This window comes from Leptodactylus fuscus, chromosome 4 (assembly GCF_031893055.1).
Source record: "Leptodactylus fuscus isolate aLepFus1 chromosome 4, aLepFus1.hap2, whole genome shotgun sequence".
Lineage (NCBI taxonomy): Eukaryota > Metazoa > Chordata > Amphibia > Anura > Leptodactylidae > Leptodactylus > Leptodactylus fuscus.
This window is the reverse complement of record NC_134268.1, coordinates 208,372,567-208,392,714: the sequence shown is the minus strand read 5'-3', so window position 1 is coordinate 208,392,714 and position 20,148 is coordinate 208,372,567. Positions and strand designations below refer to the sequence as shown.

General features: G+C 44.8%; 1 protein-coding gene across 1 annotated transcript in view; it reads left to right on the top strand.

The window, feature by feature from the left end:
* The window catches only part of LOC142201187 (macrophage mannose receptor 1-like), a 183,087-nt gene that overhangs the window by 6,962 nt on the left and 155,977 nt on the right, over positions 1–20,148 (top strand). The window contains exons 3-9 of the mRNA XM_075272015.1: positions 1,886–2,059; positions 5,967–6,128; positions 6,685–6,798; positions 7,371–7,514; positions 18,488–18,670; positions 19,436–19,593; positions 19,672–19,785. Coding sequence (XP_075128116.1) covers positions 1,886–2,059; positions 5,967–6,128; positions 6,685–6,798; positions 7,371–7,514; positions 18,488–18,670; positions 19,436–19,593; positions 19,672–19,785 — 1,049 coding nt within the window. The remainder of the gene's footprint in view (positions 1–1,885; positions 2,060–5,966; positions 6,129–6,684; positions 6,799–7,370; positions 7,515–18,487; positions 18,671–19,435; positions 19,594–19,671; positions 19,786–20,148) is intronic.

Genomic DNA, 20,148 nt, shown 5'->3' with positions numbered 1-20,148 from the left:
CCGTTACCGATACAAGGCAGGATGGATCCATGCTTTCATGTTGTTGACGCCAAATTCTGACCCTACCATCCGAATGTCGCAGCAGAAATCGAGACTCATCAGACCAGGCAAAGTTTTTCCAATCTTCAATTGTCCAATTTCGATGAGCTTGTGCAAATTGTAGCCTCAGTTTCCTGTTCTTAGCTGAAAGGAGTGGCAGCCGGTGTGGTCTTCTGCTGCTGTAGCCCATCTGCCTCAAAGTTCGACGTACTGTGCGGCGTTCAGAGATGCTCTTCTGGCTACCTTGGTTGTAACGGGTGGCTATTTCAGTCACTGTTGCCTTTCTATCAGCTCGAACCAGTCTGGCCATTCTCCTCTGACCTCTGGCATCAACAACGCATTTCCGCCCACAGAACTGCCGCTCACTGGATGTTTTTTCTTTTTCGGACCATTCTCTGTAAACCCTAGAGATGGTTGTGCGTGAAAATCCCAGTAGATCAGCAGTTTCTGAAATACTCAGACCAGCCCTTCTGGCACCAACAACCATGCCACGTTCAAAGGCACTCAAATCACCTTTCTTCCCCATACTGATGCTCGGTTTGAACTGCAGGAGATGGTCTTGACCATGTCTACATGCCGAAATGCACTGAGTTGCCGCCATGTGATTGGCTGATTAGAAATTAAGTGTTAACGAGCAGTTGGACAGGTGTACCTAATAAAGTGGCCGGTGAGTGTATAGTTTATATGATAGAGGGAGAGAAGCTGAGCTGTGTGATATATACTGTAGGGTTATATGATAGAGGAGAGAAGCTGAGCTCTGTGATATATAGGGTTATATGATAGAGGAGAGAAGCTGAGCTCTGTAATATATACTGTAGGGTTATATGATAGAGGAGAGAAGCTGAGCTCTGTGATATATAGGCTATATCATAGAGGAGAGAAGCTGAGCTATGTCATATATAGGGTTATATGATAGAGGAGAGAAGCTGAGCTCTGTGATATATAGGGTTATATGATAGAGGAGAGAAGCTGAGCTCTGTGATATATAAGGTTATATGATAGAGGAGAGAAGCTGAGCTCTGTGATATATAGGCTATATCATAGAGGAGAGAAGCTGAGCTCTGTGATATATAGGGTTATATGACCTGGAGAGAAGCTGAGCTCTGTGATATATAGGTTATATGATGGAGGAGAGAAGCTGAGCTCTGTGATATATAGGTTATATGATAGAGGAGAGAAGCTGAGCTCTGTGATATATAGGTTATATGATGGAGGAGAGAAGCTGAGCTCTGTGATATATAGGTTATATGATGGAGGAGAGAAGCTGAGCTCTGTGATATATAGGTTATATGACAGAGGAGAGAAGCTGAGCTCTGTGATATATAGGGTTATATGATAGAGGAGAGAAGCTTAGCACTGTGATATATAGGGTTATATGATAGAGGAGAGAAGCTGAGCTCTGTGATATATAGGTTATATGATAGAGGAGAGAAGCTGAGCTCTATGATATATAGGGTTATATGATAGAGGAGAGAAGCTGAGCTCTGTGATATATAGGGGAGACCCTGGGTTACATGACATCAGCTAAGGACCAGAAGAGGAAACCCAAGAGAAGTGAGGCAAAGTGAATATAATTTTTTTCCCCTCACATTACCTGGGGCTCCATGTATTATAAGGAGACCCCAGAGTATATTTTTTTCCTGGGTGGTGAATTCCAAAAGCTTTTGGGTTCAAACTCAAAACTTTTGGAAAATGTGTGTTGAATCCGGTTGTATCTATAACAGTTCACTAATCTCCAGTTTATCTGAATCTCTAGTTGGCCTACAACACCTTGTATATTCCATAATGAAGTAAACTAGATATTGATTCTACCATAAGGACAATGATGTAATTTGGTTTTCCACAGAAATATACACTCTGAGGGGGAATAGTAATGGTCGGCCCTGCAAATTCCCTTTCAAGTACAACAACAAGGTTTATGTAGACTGTACAAGTGATGGACGATCTGATGGATTCCTCTGGTGCTCTACAACCTCAGATTATGACACCGACCAGCTGTATGGATTTTGTCCATCTAAATGTAAGTGTAATAGTCATTTACACTGATGGAGTTGCCTATTACAGATGTCTCCTTCCTTACCTTTCCTCTGGGCTGTATATGTCAAATGTTTGCTTCCCAAGACAACCAACTTTTCAAAACAACATGCTTCTGAGATACACTGTCACATGATGTCTATCCTTTATGTGTTTAATACCTTTGGCCACCCAGTGGTTGTGATGTGGGTTACAGCCTGTCCTGTTCAGAAGGGGATGAATTGAGGAATCAGAATCTCAATGGGCACATGACCAGTTTGCCTCCCATTAAACCCAAGCTAGGCCAGTCTTTGAGAAACCTTATCTGTCCGCAATTTTTTTTTTTTCTTTTTAAAGATTTGCTAGTACACAGCACTGTACACAGACAGTAATCTCTTATATCCCTATCACAAAGGCAATTTAAAGTTCTTCCGCCTCCCCAAACAATATTCATCTGTCACCACCATGTCACAGAGCACTTTACAGTGATAAATTTAGGTTTTTTTTAATGTCACTTTTATAGATTTGGAGAGAAATAACTTTGATGTATTGTGCAAATGTGGCGGTTGGTGCACTGGGGGCGGGACTTGCTCTTGCCACTCAGTCCCCTAATATTGCCTGACTGTGCCAACCTGTGCAGTAAGAGTTGGTCCTCCCATTACTTTAACATCAACCATTCTACTTGAGCACTGACACTGACTCAGTGCACCAACTACCTCATTTGCATAAAAATTCAAAGTAATTTTTCTCCAAATCTATAAACGTGACTACATAAGAAGGATACATTATTTATCACTGCAAATGAGTTTAATATATTTGGGGGAGGCGGTAGACTCTCTTGAAGGTCCATATTTTAGCCATAAATGCCACAACCTGCTATGGAGTAGAATATAGCTGCACTGCACTCGTATCATGTTACGTTTATTACAAACAACCTACAAGTTAATGCTTAGTATGAGACGCCAGACCCTAGAAGGCCAGAAAAGTATTAACGTATGCCCAGGGCCAGTATTAGACAAACTGTGGCCCTGGGCAAAATTAAAAGCGAGGTCCCAAATGCTGATATACCAACAATGCCATCATATTTCCAGTGGCAGCCCCTTTAATACTGCCCCCTTATCAGTAATAGCCCCCCTCTCATAAAATAATAGTCCACATTATCAATATTAGCCCTCTTATAAATATGAGCCCCTTTAACCATACCCTCCTTATAAAGTTTCCATCGTATAAATAAAAGTGACCATATTATAATAGTCACCTCTCTCTCTATGTATTGTGAGAGAGTGAAGGGTGTGGTGTGGGAGGACAGGTATATTCCAGCCAGGCAGCTAAAGGGTGTATGGTAAAGACTCACACCAGGGAGGTCAGCTGTGTTATTAAGGCTTGATAATAGTCTGTGTGTGGAGACTAGCAGGGTGGCACCACACTGACAGATCTCACCTGTCCAGACCAAACCTGCAGAGCAGGTACTGTGCCACCCATTGTTGTTGCCAAGGCAGGAGTCTGATAGCCAGGCCCCTGTATAGTCAGGGCAATGTTTCCTTATGTTTAGTTAGTTCTCAGCCGAGAAGGCTTTTGTTTTGGTTATTTGTGCCTTTGCAAAGGCAGTTTATGCATCTCAAGTGAATAAAGCCTGAACTTGTGTGTAATCCAGTCCCTGTGTCCCTGTTTCCTGCACTGCTACCGATTATCTACCTGAGCGATTCCCCACAGTATATAATATCCCCACTTATTATAGGACTTTTATAAATAGTTCTTCCTTTATAAATAGCAGCCTGCCTGATATGTTTCCCCCTTATAATAGTTCCCTTTATATATAATTTCCTCTTATAATAGCCTACTTATATTTAATAGTTTCCTCCCTTATAACTAATAGCCCCCTTATAAATAGTTATTTCCTTATACATAATAGCCCCTTATATGTAACAGTTTCCCCCTTATAACAATCATCCTTATATATAATAGTTCCTCTCCTATAATAGCCCCCCTTATATATAATAGTCTCAAATTATAAATAACGGTAAGAGGGTTGCAGTAGGAGATGAGGTTTAGTGTGATCGTAGGGTCCCAACCCTGCTAATCATCAATAATGGAACGTCACACAGTAGAATGTGCCATAAGTTCTTAGTGTTTTATTCAGTGTTCAAGTAGAGTTAAAGTGAAACGTTTTTCGGTACAATGGAGCACCTTCATCAGACTCTACATACAGAAAAAGAAAAATACATTCATATGAATACAGTGATGTGCACATAATTTACACAATATATACAGACTATATACAAAATATACCTTTATATGTATATATTTTGTATATATTGTGTAAATTATGTGCACATCACTGTATTCATATGAATGTATTTTTCTTTTTCTGTATGTAGCGTCTGATGAAGGTGCTCCATTGTACCGAAAAACGTTTCACTTTAACTCTACTTGAACACTGAATAAAACACTAAGAATTTATGGCACATTCTATTGTGTGACGTTCCATTATAAATTATAAATAACAGTTCCATATTTATACATAATAGCCCCTTATACATAACAGTCTCCCCTCATATATAATAGCCCCCATTATATAAGTGTCCTGCTTTATAATAGTCCCTCTTGTATATAATTTCTCTCTTATAATTGAGTTTTTTTTATATATAATAGCCCCTCTCCTATAGTCGCCCCTTATATATTACAGTCTCCACATTATAATAGCTCCCATTATATATAATAATTCCTCTCTTATAATAGTGCCCCTTACTGTATGTATAATACTTCCTCCATTATAAATACCCGCCCCCTTATATTTGATAGTTTCCCCACTATAAATATTAGCCCCCTATAAATAATAGTTTGCCCCCTTAGCAGGTAATCCCTTTCCCTTCAAGAAAACAAAGCTAGCGCAGTGTTTTATTTGGCTCTTTTTCCACGTTTTGGGGAATTGCCAGATTGGTCGATTTCGTTTCCCTTATGAGGCGTGTCCTCCTCCTCCACTTCACTCTTGTTCTTTATTCATATAGAGTCCTTCTCTGTATTCACCTCATTTATAGAAGTCTATGGAGAGGGAAGTGAGAGGAGGAGCCTACCAAATGATTTATTACTTCATTCTGTGCAGTGGTAGAGTCTTATCTAGAAATAGCAGGGTAGCGGCTGCAGCTATTGGTGTGTCTTTCTCCTTCTCCCCCTTCCCCTTTCCGTAGATTTCTATGTAAAACATAGCTCTGTCTGATAAGGGGAGAATAACACCTATTTCATTAGTAAGATATATTTCAACGTTTCTTATTCACCTGTACTATTCACTTACGTACATTTTTTTTTGTTTGAGTTTTTCTGATCGGAGGCACACATTAAAATAATCAGAATTTAGTGAAAGCAAAATCTGAAAGATTATTACAATCTCCAAGAAGTAATGAAGTTCAGTCCCCTGTCCCAGGCAGTGATATGGTCTGGTACAGAAGACCTTATCTGTGTGCATAATGTTACTATTCTGTCTTATCTAAGTCTCCAGCAGTACAGAACAGTTATTATATCTCCTGTCCCAGACTGCACAATAAGGACGAATTCACATGGTAGAATCTGCCACTGATTTTGAGGTGGATTCAGACACAGATTCTACCCTGATTCTGGAACTATTTTTGTTCAATGGGAGGCAAAAATCAGAGCAGGACACTGAAAAAATAAGCAGCCTGCTTACAGGACTGTCGGCATCTGAAGTGGATTCGGGAACGGAAACCCCAAACGTGAAACAAGTGCAGATGTGAACATAGCCATACCCTAAAGCTGACAGCTGAGCTGCAGAAATCAGGAAGTGTCAACCTATGATAGTTTTCTAACGTCCATCGTAGTCTGATTAAGAAAAATAACCTGATTTATATAATTCGCCATTTTCGGATTATCGTCTCTTTAATACACATTTCTCTTCTCAGCTACATCTAAGGACTTGTGGACAATAGATCCTGTTACTGGCGACAACTATCAGATTAACTCTGATTCAGCCCTCACTTGGTACCAAGCCAGAAGAAGCTGCCAGCAACAAGACGCAGAACTGCTGAGTATAACCGAACTACACGAACAATCATTCATTGCAGGTAAGAACCAAGGTAGAGAAGAATCAGAAGGGACACGTCAGAGATCTACAGGAATTAGGACAATAGTATTATATGTATGATGAATGTGGAGTCACAGATTATCTAATCCCGTTCTCTATAGAAGCTTCCATTATTCCCACACACCGGAGACATTTTTCATTATCATCCAACAATTGTCTGATTTTCCATTGGGATAAAATGTCTCCTGGTCTTATTACAGTCTGTACGATTACACACATGGACTCTTCTAAGGCTCTTGGACCCTAATGTGAATTCTATAACAGGATCATCACCTACCATGTGCCATGTATAATACTGCTGTTCTCATATGTGACAGACCACCCTTATACCCACTCACCAGAGCCCACTTATGGCTCCTATATAATCAAATATAAATATATATATAGTATTGTAATGGATCCCTTTGATAGAATAGAGCTTTCCATGAACCTTTGTTTCTTCTTCTGCTCACACCACATTTGTGACTCTCCTGATAATTGGTTTTCTGGGGCTAAACTGTATGTAATCCATTATGTTATTTATCTATATTTTATAGGGTTAACAAACACCCTCACCACACCCTTATGGATTGGGCTTAATGGTCTGGACTTCAATGGTGGCTGGAGTTGGGACAGTGGAGACCCTTTTAGATATCTCAACTGGCTTCCAGGTAAAATCTAAGTATAAGTTCTATAGCCTGCACTTAAAGGGGTTTTATGGGTTAAAAATATTGATGACCTATCCTTACCATAGGTCATCAATATCAGACAGGTGGGGGCCCGACACCTGGCACTCCATCTATCACCTGTTCTAAGAAGCTGATACACAGAGAATGGAGCAGGAAGCAGACAGCGCTGTTCTCTGAGTAATGGTCAGACCAGGTACTGCGGGTCAGTTTCCATTGGAATGGGAGCTAAGCTGCAGTGACTCAGTTCAGTACATAGAGAACAGAGCTGTCTTCTCTCTGCCCCATTCACTGTGTATTAGCTGCTGATCGGTGGGGGTGCCAGATGTCTAACACCACTAATGACCTGTACTTAGGATGGGCCATAGATAGTAATTAGATAAAATAATAATACGATTATAAATATCTCAAATAAAAATAAATATATGGGGGGCTGTATACATTCACTATTTCAGCAGTCTGCTTGTCCATTGTTCTGGTCGGACCAGAACAACGGATAAGCCGGTGCAGATGTGAGCTTAGCCTTTAGACATTTTTATCTATCTTTGTTGCTTTAGGAAATCCATCAGATGTCCCCGATGTAAACTGTGTAGTGGTAAATCCTGGAGAAAACACAAAGTGGGAAAGTAAAGAGTGCGAGCAAAAACTGGGCTATATCTGTGAGAAAGGCGACAAGAAGTCCCGAGATGTCCCCTCTCCAGGTAGGAAACAGAGATATGTGTGATAAAGAAGCAAATAATGGACGTCATGGGGGAGATAGAAAGTGGTGATAAAGGGATAGAAGATCTCGGGGATTTCTGTATATATAGGTTATCTCTGACTCTTTTTATTGCTTAATAGAGCTACTAATGGGGCCACAATCCCCAAGCCTCCATTTCTAGTGTTGGCAGGTCCTGTCTTCAGCTTACAGGTGCCAGGTGACCTCTGCAGCCAAGCACAGGCCTCAGCAGTTACCTGTTCACATTGAGCACATCACAGCAGTCACGTGCCATTGGTGAAGAGGTCACTGCTGAGGCCTCTGATTGGCTGCAGCACTCGTATAACACAATAGGGCAGAGCTGGGCAATGTACGGCCCGCGGGCCATATCCGGTCCCCTGACTGATTCAGTCCGGCCCGCATATCTTGTCTAGGGAGGCGTGTCTTAGTGCCGACAGGACAGTGCAAGAAGATGGAGACACGTGTGGTGTGTGTCCTAAGGTAGTGAGAGGTGAGGGAGGGGGGATGTGAGATGCAGGGTGGAGAGTGTGTGTGTCTGTGTGTATATGTCTGTCTGACTGTATGTGTGTGTCTGTGTGTTTCAGTAACCTAGGGGCAGAGATGGAAGGGGAATGTTATACTGGGGCAGAGATGGCAGATGGAGGGGGGACATGAAATGTTGCAGATGAAGGGGGATATGAAACTGGGGGAGAAATGGAGGGGGGACATGAAACTGGGGGAAGATGAAGGGGGCACTTAAACTAGGGACAACTGGAGAGGGCATTAAACCATGGAGGTAGCTGGGGGGAGACCTGTCTGCCTCTAGTTGCCCCCAGTTTAATGTCACCCTCCAGCTACCCCTACGGTTTAATGTATGCTTCCAGCTGCCCGATTTTAATGTCCCCCTCTAGTTGCCCCCAGTTTAATGTCCCACTTTAACTGCCATTAAATTATTGTTCCCCTCCAACTACCCCTACTGCTAACATCCCCCTCCAGCTGGTCCAGTTTCATGTCCTCCTCTAGTTGCCCCCAGTTTCATGTCCCGCTCCAGCTGCCATTAAGTTATTATCCCCCTTCAACTACCCCCATTGCTAATGTCCCCCTCCAGCTGCTCCAGTTTCATGTTTAAACTGGGGCACCAGGAGAGGGACTTAATACTGTGGGGCAGTTGGAAGGGAACATAATGTGGGGACATATAGTGTACGGGTGACTGTAGGAGGATTATATTTTGTGGGGGCACATGGAAAGATGATTGAGAATGGATGGAGTCAACGTAGAAGTGGATGGGGCTAAATTTGCCACGGCTCGACCCTCTAGCATAGTTTCAATTTCTTATGTGGCCCAATGGGAAAATTAATTGCCCACCCCTGCAATAGGGTCATCACTGGTGACATCAGCCAAACTCCTTATTATACAAGGGACCGGCCACCACTGAAAATGGAAGTCAAGGGAAAGCTGAGTAAAGTTTTTTGATGTTTAAGGCCCCATCAGTAGTCCTAATAAATAATAAATTAAGAGTCAGAACACCCACTTGACAGGGAAGTTCTTTCCACCATCTTAAAGAACTAAGCACAGATCTTCTGTGGATGTAGGCTTGCTCCAATCCTTCTGTATCTTCATGTAATTCCAGGCAGACTGGATGATGTAGATATCAGGGCTATATCTGGGGGGGGGGGGGGGGGGTCTTAGCACCCTTTTCCCCGGCCTCCCAATGTTTTTGCCCCCTTCCAGTCCACCCTGTACTCTACCGCTTTCTTGATCCACCTCTCTTACTACCTGCCCACACATTACCTCTGGTCCTCTAAAGATCTTCTACTCAAATCTGCTTTTTCCTGCTCTTCACACAACCATCTCCAAGACTTCTTCTGTGCTTTCCCCATACTCAAAAACTCACTACCATGACACATAAGACTGTCCCCCACAAGCCCAATCTTTAGGAAGACCTTGAAGACTCACCTATTCAGGAAGGCCTACACCCTTCAATAACCCTACTACTGCCACACTACTATCAGAACAGTTTCTACCCTCACCTACTGTTTCTATCCCTTTTCTCTCATAGATTGTAAACTGAAATATATAGAATTACCAAGCGTGGCCGCACTAATTAAAAATTAGGTACATATGAGAATACATATAAGTCCTTGTGTCTCCAGAAATAGGTCAACTTGTATCACGCTTTTTGGTATGTAATCAAGCTATGTATGCTAAAAAACATGGGGCTGTGTCTATGGCTTACGACTCAAAGGTCGAAAGAAATCACAGGACAGTGATTGAGGGATATACCCCCAAAAAACACCAAAAGCGCGCTCCCTTCAGTAAAGATGAGTTCTGGTACGCTGATGTATCAAAATAAAAAGGATTTATTTAACCCCTTAGCGACCCTTGACGTAACTGTATGTCATGGGTCGCATGGGGATGTATGGAGCGAGCTCACACGCTGAGCTCGCTCCATACACGGCAGATGCTGGCTGTATAATACAGCCAGGACCTGCCAATAACAGCAGCGGTCGGTGCCCGAGCCGATCGCTGCTGTTAACCTTTTACACACTGCGGTCAAACGTGACCGCAGTGTGTAAACGGCGCAGGCGGCACGGGCGCCGCCATGTTTCGCCGATCGCCGCCCTCCTGAACGTCACATGAGGGCGGTGATCGGTTGCTCTGACAGCCGGCAGCCTATTGAAGGCTTCCAGGCTTGTCTCTGCATGAGATCTATTAGACGATGCCAGAGGCAGCCTCTAATAAAAGTGCTGCGATTTTCCTATTCACTGCAATACTGTAGTATTGCAGTGAATAGTATGAGCGATCAGACCCCCTAGGTTTCAAGGTACCTAAGGGGTCTGATCATAAATGTATAACAAGAAAAAAAAAAGTTTTTAAAAGTATTGAAAAAATTAAAAAAATATAAAAGTTCAAATCACCCCCCTTTCCCTAGATTAGTTATAAAAGTAATTAAAAAACATTAAACATAAACATATTAGGTATCCCCGCGCTCCAAAATTCCCGAACTATTAGAATATTAAAACATTTATCCCGTACTGCGAACGGCGTAGCGGCAAAAAAAATAAAAATAGCCAAATAGCGTTTTTTTCAACACTTTGCCTCCTATAAAAAATTGAATAAAAAGTGATCAAACCATCAGATCTTTCCCCAAATGGTATCAATAGAAACGTCATCTTGTCCCGCATAAAAAGACACCACAACCAGCTCCATACATGGAAATATGAAAAAGTTACAGGTGTTAGAACATGATGACACAATTTTTTTTTTCTATTTTGCAAAGTTTATCATTTTTTTAAAAGTATCAAAACATTTCAAATACTATATAAATTTGGTATCACCGCGTTCGTACTGACACGTAGAACACAGGTAACATGTCATTTGTACCAAACAGTGAACGCTGTAAAAATTAAACCCATAAGAAAATGGCGCAAATGCATTTTTTCTCCAATTGCACCTCATTCTGAATTTATTTCCAGCTTCCCAGTACATTGCACAGCATATTGAATGGTGCCATTACAAAGTACAGTTTGTCCCGCAAACAATAAGCCATCATGTGACTCTGTGAACTGAAAAATGAAAAAGTTATGGCTCTTGAAATGTGAGGAGGGAAAAACGAAAATGCAAAACCAAAAAATGGCCTGGTCCTTAAGGGGTTAAGATGACGCGTTTCGGGGTTCTCTGGTACCTCACACGTACCACCCCTTCATCAGATCTCTCGGAGTTCTAGAGTTCTAGGTGCAAACATTCTAGAACTCCGAGAGATCTGATGAAGGGGTGGTATGTGTGAGGTACCAGAGAACTCCGAAACGTGTCATCTTAAATAAATCCTTTTTATTTTGATACATCAGCGTACCAGAACTTATCTTTACTGAAGGGAGCGCGCTTTTGGTGTTTTTTGGGGGTATATCCCTCAATCACTGTTCTGTGCTCTCATAGATTGTATAATAATCTATAATAATATATAATAATGTGTCACACCGTGGGGTAATAATAATACTTATTAATTATTATTATTATTGCATTTGCAGGATTCCTCCTTCAAGGGGCAAAGTCACCTGTATAAATCTTTTGCACATTATTGTACATTATACTGTTGCGCTGCCTTTTTTGTTGCAGATTTTGTTGCGTTTTTCTTTAGCCAAAGTCAGGATTGGATTGAGCAGATGGGAGAAGTATAAGAACTTCCTATATATTTCCTATTCCTTTTGTAGACATTCTTGGCTTTGGATCAAAAACCGCAGCAAAATCTGAAACAACATAAAACAAGTGATTATGAAGATAATCTTGTTTCCCTTAGTCCTAACAGCGGCACAATGTGGGGTATTTCTGCCCCTGTGTGCTGGTAGGACAGGCGGATTTTTAATTAGCCAATCAAAAAGCGTGGCTGGCCCTATAAGAGGGCACAAGAACCTCCCCTCTGCGTGTTAATACAAAAGTACCTCCATATTTATACACAGTTTTATACATAAGATATGATTCCCAGGGTGGGAAATCTTGTGCCGCTGTTAGGACTAAGGGAAACAAGATTATCTTCATAATCACTTGTTCCCTGTCGTCCGTACCAGCGGCACAATGTGGGGATATAGCAAGTAGGCCCAAAGATGGGCGGGATTATTCCATGACAGAGCTCAAAATGGTTTGGGCAAAGGCGGAGGAATCGGTCACCCGGTCCCTCAGGCGGTAATGCCGAATGAACGTGGACTCAGATGCCCAGGAGGCAGCTGCACAAATCTGATCCAAGGACAACGCACTCCTCTCAGCCCGAGAGGTGGACACTGCCCTGGTCGAGTGGGCATGAAGAAAAGATGGGACCGGACGCCCTTGGGCGGTGTAGGCGACCTTTATGGTTTCGGAGACCCAGCGGGATATCGTGGCCTTGGCGGCCTTGGCGCCCTTATTCTTCCCCGTATAGCTGATTAACAGGTTTTCGGCCTGCCTAAAAGGGCGAGTGCGCTGCAGATAAATTTGCAGACATCTGACTACATCCAGCCTGTGCCATCTCTCCTCTTCAGGTGAAGAGGGGAAGGGAAAAAATGCTGGAAGAGAAATAGTTTGGTTCCTATTTGCAGCGGATGGAATCTTGGGACGAAATCCTGGGAGGAACCTAAGCTGCACATGGTCCGAAAAAAATATAGTATATGGCTCCTCGGCAGATAAGGCTTGTAGCTCACTAACTCTTTTGGCAGTTGTAACTGCCAATAGCAGTGCCATTTTGCCGGTCAGTAACTTAAGTGAGACTTCTTCCAGGGGTTCGAATGGTTGGTCACAAAGAGCGTTCAGGACCGGAATAAGGTCCCATTGGTGGACAGGGGTGTTCACCACCGGTCTCAGCCTAGTTGCTCCTTTAATAAAGGTGCTCACTAAAGGATCCTGAGACAAATGCCTCCCCAGATAGGCGGACAGGGCCGCTACGTGTACTTTGAGTGTGGCCGCAGCAAGACCTCTGTCTAGTCCGTCTTGAAGGAAGTCCAGGATCGCCTCAGTCGGGGGACCAGTGGAGTCCACTTGATGCTGCAGACACCAGGCATTAAAGATGTTACTAATTCGACGGTAATTCCTGTTAGTCGAATCCGCTCTGGCGCTGGATAGGGTCTTCAAGACGGCTTGTGACAGTCCTCTATTCCTCAATAGGGACTGGTCAACCTCCAGGCTGTCAGGTTGAGTCTCCTCAGATCCTGGCATCTCAGCTCTCCTTGGGTTACCAGATCTGGGAGAGGGGGAAGCCTCCAATATATGCCCTGACTCATTTGTATGAGCTGAGCAAACCAAGCCCTTTTTGGCCAGAACGGGATTATGGCTATTCCCGAGGCTTGGTCCTGTCTTATTTTGATCAATACCTTCGGTATGATTGGAATTGGAGGGAATATGTAAAACAGCCTGAACCTCCATGGGATGGACAGGGCATCCACTGCCAAGGGATTGTCCTCCTGGTATAGGGAGCAGAAGGTCCCTACCTTGGCATTGAGTCGGGTAGCCATTAGATCGACCTCCGGGAGACCCCATCTCTGGACGATCTGTTGAAATACGTCTGGATTGAGAGACCATTCTCCTGATACGGTAATACCCCGACTCAGATGATCCGCTACTATGTTCAGGGAGCCCTTTATGTGAACAGCGGATAACTGGGCTAGGTTCTTCTCTGCCCAGGCGAATATAAGATTCGTCTCTCTCAGTAAGGTTGGTGACCTGGTGCCCCCTTGTTTGTTTATGTAGACTACCACCGTCATGTTGTCTGACCTGATCTTGACAGACTTGCCTTTCAACTCCGGGGCAAAGTGCACTAGGGCCAAGTACACAGCTCTGAGTTCCTTGAGATTGGAAGATCCCAGCTCCGGACGTCTCCATCGTCCTTGTACAGTCCTGTCCTGGCAATGGGCTCCCCATCCCCACTGGGATGCATCTGTTGTCAACAGGGTCCACAATGTCGGGACCGTGGACCTTCCGTCTTTCAGGTGTATCCACCATCTGAGGGAAAGACGGGTAGCGGGAGAAAGGCAGATCTTCTTGTGCAGTCCCCGTGGAGACCTGTTCCAGGTTGTCAACACTTCCATCTGCAGGGGACGCAAATGCCATAAAGCCCAAGGGACCGCCCTGGCCGAGGATGACATTAGGCCGAGGACCCTCATGGCGGTGCGGATAGTTACCCGCCGGGTGTGTAATAGAAACCGTGCACCGGCCTGGATCCTTTCCTTCCTTGGGCTGGAGAGGAAGATCTGCATCGTTTCTGAATCCACTATGAACCCGAGGAACTTCCTCCGTGTGGAAGGAACGATTTCGGACTTCTCCCAGTTGATGATCCATCCTAACTCTTGTAGGAAACTGATGGCAAGGTTGAGCTGCTGGAGGAGAGCAGCAGGAGACTGAGCTTTCAGAAGCCAGTCGTCTAGGTAAGGAACGATGAAGAGGCCCTGCAGTCTGAGGGCCGCAGCGACCGGAGCGATCACCTTGGTAAATACCAGGGGGGCGGATGTGATGCCGAACGGCAGAGCTGTAAATTGAAAGTGCTCCCTGTGGCCGGCCATAGAAACGGCAATCCTGAGGAATTTCCTGTGGGAGTGAGCAATAGGGACATGAAGGTAGGCGTCCTTCAGGTCGAGGGTAACCATCACGTCTCCTGGCTGGAGAAAAGCAGACACGGAATCCACGGTTTCCGTACGGAATGACCTCTTCCTGATAAAGCGATTGAGGTACCTCAGGTCTATTATCATTCTCCAGCCCCCGGTGACTTTGGGGACCAGAAAGACGGGGGAGTAAACTCCCTGACCGAGATCTGAGGCTGGGACCTTCTCCAGGGCGCCTTTGATAACATACTCGGCGACCAAGGCCTCTAGACTGGCCTGTTGAGAAGGTGGAAGGGTTCTGGTGACAACAAACCAATCTGGAGGTGGAAGGTGGAATTTGATAAGATAACCGTGCTGTATAATTCTTAACACCCATGGATCTTGAATATGGGTGACCCAAGTTCTGAAGAAAGCCGAAAGACGTCCTCCCACAGGAAGGGGGGCCACAGGGAGCTGCCCCGCGTCAAAATTCCGGCTTCCTCTTGGTGTCCTCCCTAGAAGCACCTCGTCCAGATCCTCTAGGACGATATCTGGGACGCCTTTGCTGGGCTGGGCGTCTATAATTAGAGGCAGAACCTCTGCCTCTAGAGGGGGCACGTCTGCCCTGGCAGCTTGAGGTAAGGACTTCCCCTTACCTTCAGCTAATCCCTCTATGATAGTATCCAAGCCTTGCCCAAATACTCTTCCTGGCTCAAAAGGGAGCGCGCAAAGAGCAGCCTTGGATGCAAAGTCTGCACGCCAAGGCTTTAGCCACAGGGGTCTACGGGCCGCAGTGGACAACGCCATCGACTTGGCTGAAATTCTCAACTGATGGCGAGAAGACTCTGCCAAAAAATCTGCAGCCCTATGAATATTCTTCATGGAAGCCAAGATGTCATCCCTGTCCACACCGGAATCAATATCCCGCTCCAAGGTGGCTAGGCGGTTACGAAGAAAATCGCCCAGTGGTAGAGGCTATGGCTACTGAAGCTTGGGCAGAGGAAGCAGAATAAACCTTCTTTAAAGTGGCGTCAGCCCTGCGATCCAAAGGATCCTGAAGATTTGATCCATCTTCAAGGGGCACCAGGGTTCTACGAGACAACTTCGCCACGGCTAGATCCACCTTCGGGGGAGGCCCCCAGGAATCCCACTGAGCCGAATCCATAGGGAACAGGTGCTTAAAGATCCTGGATAATGAATGTCCTTTCTCTGGCTGCTTCCACTGCTGCACCATGAGGTCGGTCAGCGTGGCGTCCGCATGGAAGGCAATATGTCCCCCAGAGGCAGACGTGGAGGCTTCCCCGTCAACATCTCGGCCCACTGTAGACCGGATGGACTTCAGCAGCCTGCCTGTTTGTTCATAGTGGAACACAGGTCTGCTGGAAACTACAGAGTCGTCCTCGGAGGAAACATCCTCTGCCACCCGTAGATGTTCCAGGGGAGGGAGGGACGAGGAACGATGCTCAGTGCATGGTCTCTTGGCGAGCTGAGACAAGGTAGACTGTATGCCTTTAAGGGAATCATCCTGCAAAATAAAGAGAGAGTACAAGCAAGGGAATTATCTTTACCCAAGCGATGCCCAACTCACCATCTCCTTGACCCAGGCCATCATATCTCTAGGAGAAGGCTCCTCAGGTGGGGGGCCTCTGCAACCGCGACAACGGGCCCATTCATAGCCTAAAAATAATAGGCGGGTTATAGGACCGGTAGTACCCCGGAGGGGATAACTCCTTAAGCCACTACCTACCATCAGGGAGCGGAGTGTCACAGTCAAAACAGGAAAGGTGCTTCCTTTTGGCAGTAGATTTCCTCCTATAATCCCCAGGGGGGGTAGTAGAGGAAGACATATCCTACAGAGAGACCATAGACCATGCAAAATTGTCACCAACATATCCTACCAAGTATCAAAAGAAGGGGTAGATCTTACCGTGTCCTAGACCGGACAGCAAGGTGACAAGAAACTGAAGGTTTGGTTTGGAGGCAAAAGGAGACTTGAAGCTAGGCAACAACCTCTGATGCACAGCCTTCCGCCTTAGAAAAGGAGAAGGTAACTAATAACCGGCCGGCCTGACCTTTAAACCGGCCGGCCGGAAATGGGAGGGGCCATGATCACATGCACCCTCCAGGAAAAGGAAAAAAGGTTACCCCCCCCCCCTCTCCAAACAGCCCCAGCAGGGGCGCCTACCCCTTCAATTCCCGGCCCGAACCTGCGTGCTGTGCATAGATTCTGCAATAAGCAGAGTGCCGGAGTAAACACCTCCCGCCGGCGCCAGGACTTTCAATGGCGCTGCTATACTTCCGGACACAACCGGAAGTGTGCGCCCGGCAAATGCGGACGCTGCGACTCTCCGCCGGGAACTTAGTTCCGGCAGAGCACGTCCGTGAGTGCACAGCGAGCGGCGCCCCGCGATAAGCAGAGTGCCGGGCCAACTCACCAGCTCGGTATGCGACACGCTGACAGGTGAGCCAGAGGGAGAAAGAGGAGGGGAGGGAGGAGGGAGGGGAGGGAGGAGGGAGGGGAGGGAGGAGGGAGGGAGGGAGGGAGGGAAGGAAAGGAGCCACGCAGGCTAACAAACTTTTTTCCCCAGACAGGGGAAGGGAACCTTCAATCAAGAAGGTCTGAAACTGAAAGAAAGAAGAATTATGCTCCAAAGGTAAGTAACCCATAGAGCCCAAAATAAGAGGACACAAGTCCTCCCCACCTGTCCTTGACCACACAGGACAGAAAAAAACACGCAGAGGGGAGGTTCTTGTGCCCTCTTATAGGGCCAGCCACGCTTTTTGATTGGCTAATTAAAAATCCGCCTGTCCTACCAGCACACAGGGGCAGAAATACCCCACATTGTGCCGCTGGTACGGACGACAGGGAACTATATTTCCACAATGTGGGGCCTCAGCAAAATTTTGGATTTGTCTTTTAGTCTTATTGAATGTGGTAAATCTTGAATAAACACAAAAGACTTGTTCACATCTACATTTCTTTCTATGATCTAGAATGGGCTCCAACCTATCATGAGAATGGGGATCCTGTGTAGCCTATAAGAATGGCAGGAGCTGCTTCATTAACTTCTATGGACTTGCTAAAGAGAAGCCAAGAATTACATAGAATTTAATGGAGCATCAACCCCCATGTACAACCTGCTGCTTTATTTATATGGGGGCACCGGGGACTGCCAATCTCGTGATCGGTGCGGGTCGGTGATTAATCGTAATTACCAGAATAACCCTAGAATTCCAATAAACATGTCACTTACATATGATGGTCATTAAAGGAGTTATCCGGGATAACTTGACATCCCTACACTAATCTAAACAGTCTCCTGCTTTCTAAATAACATTATTCATCAAATATCTATATTTACCCATATTCTGATTATTTGGTGACAATTAGTTTCCCCATTTCCGGAAATGGATTATCACTACTACTCCCCCCCAATCCACTCCATTATACTTACCCTCCCTTTGTAAGGATTCTGCAGGGTGCGCGCTCTCCTCCTCCAGGCACTGTGTGCACTACTGCTGGTAATTCACCTCTACTGCACATCCACGCATACACAATAGAGGTGGATCATCGCTGGAGGAGACACAGACAGAATCAGTACAGGAGAAGAGACTGTCTCACAGGAGGAAATGTGGAGAGTATGAATATAAGATGAGTTGGGATGAGTATTTAGGGAAGAGCGGGATTGGATGTATTGGAGTGAGGGAGTGTGGTAGAAGGGACAAGAGAGGTGAGAAGGAAGCAGGAAGGAGAAGCAGAGAACCTTGTAAACAAAAGCAGGAGATACCAGGAGCTGCCACGGACACTCAGAACACTGCTAAAGGTATATGGGTGCATTTATTAACCCATTAATAGCACTAACAGATATTTTTCAAAACAAAACATTTTTTTTTTTTTCCGAAGAAAACCCCTTTATGTTCTTTTGTCCTGTTACAGGCACCAGTGACTCCATCTTTTGTCCTTCATCATGGATTCCTTATAATGGACACTGCTATTACTTGGATAGGGATGCTAGGACTTGGAAGGAGGCCATGTTATCTTGTAGAAGGGAAAAGGGAGATCTTGCAAGTTTGCATAATATTGAAGAAGCGAGTGCTATCACCTCACAGCTTACATTTGGTGAGTATCTAAAGGTGGCAATGTTTGGCTGACAGCTATTCCTCCCGACCCTCCATACATATTCAACTTGAGTGTACATGTATTTTCCATAGGGATAGGGGAATAAGCTGCTACCGGACACCTCTACCGGTGGGTTATCTACCCAACACCACCATACACATTATATGGTCAATCCCATATATTTATAGCATACCCTATCTCTGTAGATCACACATATCTGGAGACTAGAGGTTCCCTTACTCTGTTCTTTTGGCTCCGATGAATGGAAAGGTTTAGTCTATGAACACATCACATTACTGTACAGTCTCTGGTGTAAAGACTGTGTTTCCCAGAATGCAAACTCTAGAGCAAGAAGACATTGAGCCAGCAGGGAGCGCTGCAAGATCTGAGCTCAGGTCAATTTGCACTGACTCCAATTGTCAAACTTGTCCTATAAATCCCATTTTGGTGACCAAGACTTGGCTAGTTAAGAAATGCAGCGGATTGCAGCTCCGAACATCAATAGCATTTACATCATTATCTCCCTGCCAACCTCCACCTCAGGAGTCTGTCACCAAAACCTAACATATCAACCCAGCCCCGCAGATAGATAGGTTAGGATTACCTGTATCAGTGTCCTTATCCTATCTATCTGCAGGGCTGGGTTGATGTGTTGGCTCCTAGTGACAGACTCCCTATAAGTGCAGCCTTGTATACTAGTATGGCCATCTGGTGGAGGTCACATGACACATGTAAATATTACACATACATGATATTTTCTTCTAGGTGATGCCGAGTATGTTTGGCTTGGGTTGAATGACTTGAAGACACAGCTATATTTTGAGTGGAGTGATGGATCCCCGGTGACATATACAACATGGCAGAGAGGAGAACCATCTCACCTCAATAATAGACAAGAGGATTGTGTGGCCTTATCCACTAAGGTAGGACATTGTGAACCTGGAGACCATGAAGATGAAGATGATGGGAACGTTCTCACCTTGTAATACATTCTTACACAGGACGGACAATGGTCAGACCAGATATGTGAGAAAAAGTTTCCATATATTTGCAAAAGAAAGTCATTATCAAATGGTCCAGAGCAAGATATCAATGTCAACCCTGGATGTGATAAGGTAAAGAACATTATATGTGGGGTTATAATATCAGGACTGCCCCATCCATATGACCTATTAGAGTATAGGGGGATCATAAGAGATCATGTCTATCCTTGGTAGACTTGACTCATTGATTTACATACAGTTTATGACCTGATGGAACTTCTCCCAGCACAAACATTAACTAGGACTTCTAATTATTAATACCGAGTTTGAGCAGTCTCGAAGGGGTTAAAAATCTTAGATACTTAAAGGGTCGAATTGCACATGAAGGCAGCATGCTACAGAACAGGAGGAGCTGAGCAGATTGATACATAATGATGTGGGTAAATATTCAGTATAATCTGTATTTTTTGTATTAATTCCTGCTTATTCTGGGTT